This window comes from Bactrocera latifrons, unplaced genomic scaffold (assembly GCF_001853355.1).
Source record: "Bactrocera latifrons isolate USDA-ARS-PBARC rearing strain unplaced genomic scaffold, ASM185335v1 scaffold_26, whole genome shotgun sequence".
In the NCBI taxonomy this organism is placed as follows: domain Eukaryota; kingdom Metazoa; phylum Arthropoda; class Insecta; order Diptera; family Tephritidae; genus Bactrocera; species Bactrocera latifrons.
This window is the reverse complement of record NW_017536185.1, coordinates 1264289-1272494: the sequence shown is the minus strand read 5'-3', so window position 1 is coordinate 1272494 and position 8206 is coordinate 1264289. Positions and strand designations below refer to the sequence as shown.

Here is an 8206-nt window from a genome sequence, read left to right as displayed (position 1 = left end):
GAGTACTTTTAGAGCTGAAGATTATATACACAGTCGGAAGACTGCTATTGAAGTACATAAGGGTCACAATAACTATCTCTTACGGTATAGTCTGTTCTTAGGTTTATATACTCGGAAGACCTCGATAAAAGACAAAAGCAGTCCTACTTTAGGTTCTTAATCTAAAGTGATACTTTCAGGAAGGAAGAATGAGGTTTCGCGCAGCCACAAAACATGCTATTTTTATGACGAACACGCTGCATGGTTAAATTATATAATATGTGTGAAGTTGTATTCAGTACAGCTCTCAACAAGTTACTCCAAGAGATATGTTCTTCCATGTAAGGTTTTCAGCGATGCCAAAGTCGAAGTATACAATAATACCTTTTTGTACCGTCGAAAAAGCGATTAACGTAAATGAATAGATAGGGGGTGTCTAGTGAGATCCAACATTTTCGTTGACAATTTATTGACCTAAGGGCCATCAAAACCGTTTTGTTCAATGCATGGTTAGTAGCCCTCTGTCAGTTAAGTTCTGATTGAATTGTCTTTGCCGAAATAAGAAGTTCTATTTAAGTTAATCAGAACTTATTTGACAGGTCGCTCCTAGCCACACATTGAGAAAAGAGCCAAAAGTAAAGTATAGATTGAGTCCGTGTCACTATATTTGAATAGTTCCATCGGTTTTTAATCGAAACTGAGATAATGGAAGGACGATTCTATTATTTTTATATCTTTCTCTTATTTTCTGAATGATTCACTACGCTATGAAGTGTTTCCCGTACAATGTATTTCATTCCCTCAAGATGCCTTATTAAACATTTGGATGTTTTTAAATGAATTGAGGAATACCAATTAGTAGTGTGATTAAACAGAAGGACACTCAAGAAAGTTGCTTTCCAAACCTTCATATAACTTTTTATATATAAACTTCCTAACATAATATAAACAAAAATATCATATCTAGCATATGTTACAACAATGTACATAATACAGTACATTCACATACGATTGCCGTTGAACTCTGCTAAAGCAGTATATCAAACAAAAAATAAATCACAATGCATTTAACTCACAGTCGTAGTTATAAACCGCACAGTCGAAAATATTTTGCATTCTTTTTGTCAAATATTGTATTCTAAGAAATTTGTGTCCATTAGTGATAAAAGCGAAAGATATCGAGCCATATCAGCGACATTGTTTCTCAGTGTCCGAATGTGTGTAAAGTATAAACACATGTATACTATACTATATACACATCTCCATACTCAAATATTTCCATACAAAAAGCTGTGTGTTAGCATTTAGAAAACCCCCTTAGACAGAGCTTTGTACAAATATAATTATGGATGTAAGTATATAGCTGCATTGCACACCGGTGTTCCTGTTGCGACTTCTCGCTTTGAAAATAAAAGTGAATTTATCACGCATTCGTGACCAATTTCAATTTATGACAAAAAGCCACAGACGCGCGCACAATTTACACACGGAAGAGGGGATCGCGAGTGTGACACGATGCCAGCCAATATATTTCCAAATGTGCCCAGCTGACCAGCTAACAATAATATCGTATTTGTTTCTCTAAAACATATGTATATACATTTTGTTTTTGGTGTGAATTGGCATTTGTTTATGCACTCGAAATTATGAAGTGCGCAGCCGCATTTGTTTTGGTGTTAAGTTGCCGATTTCATGCAACATTTCGCTTGCTGTCGGGCTGATAGCGAAGCCATAAATCGTTTATTAACATTTTATGGGATGTGTGAGAGTGTGCGAAATACATACAAATATGAACAGTATGTGTCAGTATGTACTTACCGCATGTATTTCGTTAGTGGACTTAATTGATTTGGGAATTGCAAGTGTGAGTGATTGCGTGAAGATTTTAGATATGAATTGAGAGTTCATATTATCAATAAATTTGAGTTCAATTGTGTAACACAGATTATTCTCTCAACTGAGAATTTTAGAAAAACTATCAGAAATACTTAGTGACAGGATCGAGGTTGCAATGCATTCGGGTCTTAACCGCACGATACTGCCCTAGAGACCAGTCGGCATGAGCAGATTGTAGCGAACTCCTGTTGAACGTCCATACTGCCCTCTTCTAGTGACCAGGGGTTGGATACCATACACACACCATTTACACTAAAACTAACCCTAATTCTCAATTAAACGCCTTCGTCGCCCATACGACCTTAACTGTTCGTCATTCCGACTAGTGGAGATCAAACTCTTAACATCCAAATGTCCATCAATCGAGCTAACCCCATACCAACAATATCCCTAATATCCGAGTACATCGGGCATTCCGCATTTATATGCACCCTCTACCCCCGCCCCACTGAAAGAGCCGACCTATTAGATAGGTGCCTCTCTCAGAAAACCCAGGCTCAGACAAACTCTGAAGTTCGGGTTACCCTTAACAAACCCAACGTCCCGTTTGTACTCATAAGTCACTCGACCATTAGAACTATTGACCATTGAGACGGTACGGTCAAACAGACAAGTATCATAAACCCCAGTATTGAGAAGATTTTTTGGCACCCCAAGACGATCGTGACTGCTTCCAATCATAAAGTGGCACAGGCCACAAACAAGCCATGATATATGGTTCGAACAACACGACGACCCAGACCCCAATCAGTCCGCAAAATGCGTCGTACTTTGCCTTTGATTACCAACAATCGATCCTTCACATTCGCCAAGTGTGGAGGAAAACAGTTTGTATAACAGATGTATGCTTCAGTTGTCCGATTTAAGAACTACTTTCGGGGATTGTAACGATATTTTAGAGAAAGGTTGTCATTTTTATGCAAATAAAATTCCCACTTTGAAATTCAAAGCAATCAAATAGTATTTTCTTTATTTGCAAAGCGGCGCAGAAAAAATGCGTCGAGATTTTGCTCATTTAATTTTGAAAAACGCGTTAATCAAATAAAATATTTTTGGTTGTGAGATTTCGTTGCAAAAATGAAATATTTTGTTGAAAACATATTATTTCTAACCGTTTTAATTTTTCAACCACGGCGTCGGCATGCTAGTGAAAAACTCTGTCCCATCGGTAACTGCAACAACGCCGGCAATTGCGCGCTCGACGGCAATGACATACAATGCGCCTGCGTCGCCGACTATTTCAGCGGACCGCGCTGTGAAGAATTCGTTAACCACTGTGAGGCGAACCCTTGCCGTAACGGTGCCACCTGTGAACCGGCACTGGGGCAATTCATCTGCAAGTGTGTCGACACCTGGGGCGGACAGCACTGCAACATGAAGAATATGCCGACATTTACGAAAATGCACTTGCTTTTCAATCCGGTCGGTGTGTTTGGTGAACGGCAGAACTTTCTGCTCACCGTGGAGACTTTGGGTATAACAAATTTCGTTTACGAGGCATATACTTCAAATTGTCTCATCGACACCTTTGAATCTTATCCCAAACGGAGAAGTGGCTTTCGATATTCGAGGGACTTGAGGGCTGTCGCTCGCTCATTGGGTTTATTACACGCTGGACGTTTACCATATAAAAGCGGTTACTATCACGAAGGCTACGAGACTTTCTGGGAAGCGGGTACATTGAGCATAACCGTGCGTGTCGCCGATTTGGAGTCAAATGCACTATATGAGCACACCTTTCCCTTGTTTATTATACAACCCACAGACGTGCCTTGCATACCGGACATTGGTTTCATGCATGGCTCTGACCCGCAGGAACCACTCATGATAGATATAGCGCGCTTTAACGTCTTCAATGCCATCATACACAGGCATTGTGCGCCCAACTCGCGTATCGAAATGAAGTGGACTGTGCACAACAGCGTCGGCACAAGTGAGGATGCAAGTTTCCTAAAAATATATTTTAGTGATTTTGATCACAATTTCAGTTCTACTGTATGATTTCGGCAATACTGGCAAGAAACAGCTGAAGGTCAAGCCCTACCGTTTATGGTTCAACTATCAGGGTGCTGTGGCACAGTCCTACATGGTGCGTGCAAATGTGGATGAATACTTTGACGACACGGTGGTGCATAAAAAAGTTCGGGTGAGTTTTGATGGCCTTACTTTTTTAACTTTCCGTCAGTAATATTTCCTTTTGTTTAACAGTGTTACATATTCATTATGTCCAAACCAGTTTCGGCTTTTATCTTAGGTGGCACCATACGTGAAGTGGGCGTCCGTGAATCATTTTATTTGGATGGCTCAAAGAGCCGGGATTTCGGTCTCTCGCCTTTTGTTGAGCAAACAATGAAGTACAAATGGAGTTGCGAATCGAGCGATGACAGTTCAAGTAACTACTGTGGTCCACATATGGGAACAGGTTGGTAAAACTTCATTTAATTACTTTATTATTCAGTAAAATAATAAAAGTATTCCCTTGTTGTCGGCCTTTTTAGGCAGCATTCTTCATGTACCAGCCGGCGTACTTCAACTCGGAAAATCTTACACATTTAGCTTTCGAGTTAGCTCATATGTCAGCGTAACGCAGCAAGATGTCGCAAAACAAGTCATTAAAATTACAAATGAGCCCAAGCATTACGTGTACATCGTGTGTGTAAGAAATTGTCAAATGGGTACGTTTGCCGCCGGACGCAAGGTGCATCTACGCATGCGCTGCGTCACTTGTACGGCAGCACCTACGATTACATGGGAAGTAACGGGTGGCAGTGGTATACTTAAGAGCGCACATCGTCTCGGCTTCATGCCACCGAACAGCGGAAGCGTCAAAATTGAGGCATCGGTAACAAGTGGTGGAATGAATGGAAAGGTTATAATTGAGCTGATGCACAATGCACCACCTGAGGGTGGACAGTGCAAGGTTGAGCCCAATAATGGCGTAGAATATGAGACTGAGTTTCATATAAAATGCACAGATTTTGAAGATCCCAACATGCCTCTCTCGTATCAATACATAGCCGAAACCTTCATCTTCGATCGCACAAACGAACGGCTAATGAATACCAGACTACCAGTGACGAGCAGCATTAAAATTGTGGTTTGTGACTGTCTTTTCGCTTGCACCGAGACACAAGCAGCTGTCAGCGTGACCGCCATGCAAGTGCCGCAAGATGAAGCGGCACTCAAGTCGCTACTAGCTCGACCGGAAAGTAATATAGCCAAACTCTTGCTGGACGGAGACGTCGAGCGCGCCATGGTGCTAACAGAGGTGTTGACACGAAACATGCGCACGCTGGCAATGGCGGAGATCATATTCTATCATTTAAGGTGGCTCGAGCTGGAAACACTGCTGCGCGTCGAGCAGTTAACAAAAATAACTAGAAATTTCTTGGCGCCACTGCAGCCGCTGGACAATAAACGCGTCACAGTTTTCACCAAATTCCTGCGTATGATCGCAAATGGTTTTTACTTCATCATTGTGGACAGGGAGTACCAGGAGCTACTGCCTGAACCTTATGAATTGCTCAACAATCAGGTAGTAGACATGATTGCTGAGTTCTCAGCTAAGCTAGAAGATATGCCACCGGTCGTACGAATCGAACCAGCGAGCAGTGGTTCGGCAAATCGTCTAAGTGAAAGTTATGCGCCTCTGCCAGATTTCGACGAGATGGTGCTTACGCGTATTGGGCATTGGTTGGATGTTATATTCGAAGTATTTCGTTGTCTACATTTTGTGGGTGTAGCGAGCACAGTAATGCACGAGCCCACGGATGATCATTATAAATTAGACAAACCGGGTGTTAAGGTGGACGTTTTCAGTATCGAGGGTACAAAAATGCTGAATTTCGAAACTGAAAATCGTAAAATTGAAATAGTAATGCCTTCGGCGATGCTCGCAGAACTTGAACAAACGCTGCAAAGTGCACAGTTACATTTTCAAGTAGTGTCTTTCGAGCGAAACCCGTTTTGGTGGTATCCCGATTCGGAACCGCTGGACACCGGCATAATCGCGTTTAGCGTATACAGCAGCGCTGATCCCTTGAGAGAAGAGACAATACTGGAAAATCCTATTGAGTTTCGCATGACCTTATCCGATAGCACCACGACGCCAGCACAAAGCACCAATATAGTGGAGGGCTATGTTAATGACACGCTAGATATGCCTATTTATCGCATTGAGATGCCGGAAAACAGTGCCGCGATTGTCAAATTCTCCGATCCCACGACACGTCTATGTGTTAAATTAAAGTTGTGTACAAAGCCGCGCAGCCACCAAGTGCGGAGCTCCACGGAGATCGTGCCAGAGAAGAACACATTTCATGTGGTAAACAATAAGGGCGGCAATGCATGGGCTTACCTCGCTGTGATGGCAGCAGATGCAATATCTTCGCCAAAATCGTTTAAATTCGAAACCACAATGCTGAAATGCCTCATGTGGGACTTCAAGTTGCGTGATCCCGAATGGTCAACCGCTGGTTGTGTGCCCAAATTGAATTTAACCGGCGCCCAGAATTTGAGTTGCAGTTGCTATCATTTGTCGACGTTTGCGGGGAAAAAGCACGCACAAACCGCCTTTGAAACTGACGGTTCACGTCAGGTGCTGACACATCTGCCCACCAACGGTTATGCGGTGTTGTTTTTCCTGGCACTCTTGCCACTTTTCACTGCACTCTTCTGGTGGGCTTACTATACACTACACCATCACAAGGGTGACTTAATGACCTTGCTCGACCAGGAAGAGTGCCACATGGAATATGGTGTCAATGTGCACATAAGCACCGGTGGCCACTGGCATGCTGGCACTACTGCCAATATCATTCTAATGTTTGCTTTGCCTCAAGGTACACGCAAATTTGTCGTGTATCAGAATCCGCAGGATCCTCATCTCGTGCGCAACTCTACTTGCACTCTCCGTTTACCGCTAAGCGGTGATGATTTAGTGCAGCCACTGTTGCTGAGCATACGCCGTGACAAATCCGGGCGTTATCCTAGCTGGTATTGTCGCAACATCGTTATTGAGGATTACGCCAATGAGGTTATGTGTACTTTCGAAGTCGAGCAATGGATAACCACGAAACCTTTAGTTTTGGATGCAACAAATTTTCGTGAAGGCTCGCAATCTTTCAGACGCAACTTTCGTAATACGCTGGAAAGTCTCTTCATTCAATGGTATTTATTTCAGGCTCTCATTGGTCCATGGAAATATGGTGAAATGCCCTTCAATCGCTTTGAACGCACTTGTATTTGGACCGTTAAATTAGCCATAACCATTTGCATTGTCATGTGTTACATGGGCGTGACGACTTTGGAGACGTACGAGGAGGAACGCGAGAAATATAAAAATATTGCTTATGATTCGGTTGAGTTATTTTTTCTATGTGTTTTTTCTTATGTTATTTGCTTTTTTGTTGAAGCAGCACTTAAAGCTTTCATTTGCCATGACGAGCTGAAGAATAAAGAAGATGATGAAAAGTTGTCGAAGGAAGAGTAATTGAAATGTCAAAAACATAAATTTTGGTATTTTCATGTTCAAATTTGCTGTTGCAGTTACAGTATGTTAGCTACGGGAGGTACATTTTACAGGATACTTTTAGGGGCCAAAACTGGTAACATCATAGCAGGAATCATTAATGAAATCTTTCTTTTTATACCGCACTTAACATCATCTGCTGAAGTGCTTAACATTAATGTTATCGTTTATATACTCAGTACAAAAATTATTAAATTAGTAGAAAAAAAAAATTTATAAAATATTATCATATATGTAGGACAATTTATTCAGTCATTCTGTTATTACAAGTGAAAGGCTTATGTTCAAATCTGTTGAGTTTACATCCAAAACTTAACTCCTAGCGGAGTCTTCCCTGTGAACATACCTCTGAGAGATATGTGGGCGGCGCAGAGGAGCAGTGAACTTTTTCACGGATAGATCGAAGCTTAAGGAGAAGATTAAAATTGGAGTCTTGTGTCGAAAGCACTCAATCGACTCTTATTTCAGACTGCCAGATCACTACACTACCTTTCTAGCAAACGGGGCAACTATTAGGTAGCAGGTACTGCAATGAAGTGCGACTGCTTTTATAAAGGTATGCAACCACTCCAATATCCGATCGGATATTGAGTCCTTGAGCTCACTAATAGTGAACCCATACCTAAATACCATTGGGATGGGAGCGAATAGATGTTCCCCTGTCGAGTGTGCACTCGGGCGTTGGATCTATGGGCCTCACCCAAGCTCAGTAAGCGTTTAACAGCAACCAACACATGAGCGGTTGCGAAAGCCTACTGGGCCAGAGCGGAGTCCAAAAGATCTATGGCGCTACTAGCTCTT

General features: G+C 42.1%; 1 protein-coding gene across 1 annotated transcript; it reads left to right on the top strand.

The window, feature by feature from the left end:
• Positions 1–2226: 2226 nt before the first annotated feature.
• Positions 2227–7366, top strand: LOC108969589. Its single transcript, XM_018934388.1, has 5 exons — positions 2227–2348; positions 3024–3808; positions 3864–4021; positions 4084–4297; positions 4374–7366. The coding sequence occupies exons 1-5, from the start codon at positions 2227–2229 to the stop codon at positions 7364–7366; spliced, it is 4272 nt and encodes a 1423-aa protein (XP_018789933.1).
• The last annotated feature ends 840 nt before the right edge of the window (positions 7367–8206 follow it).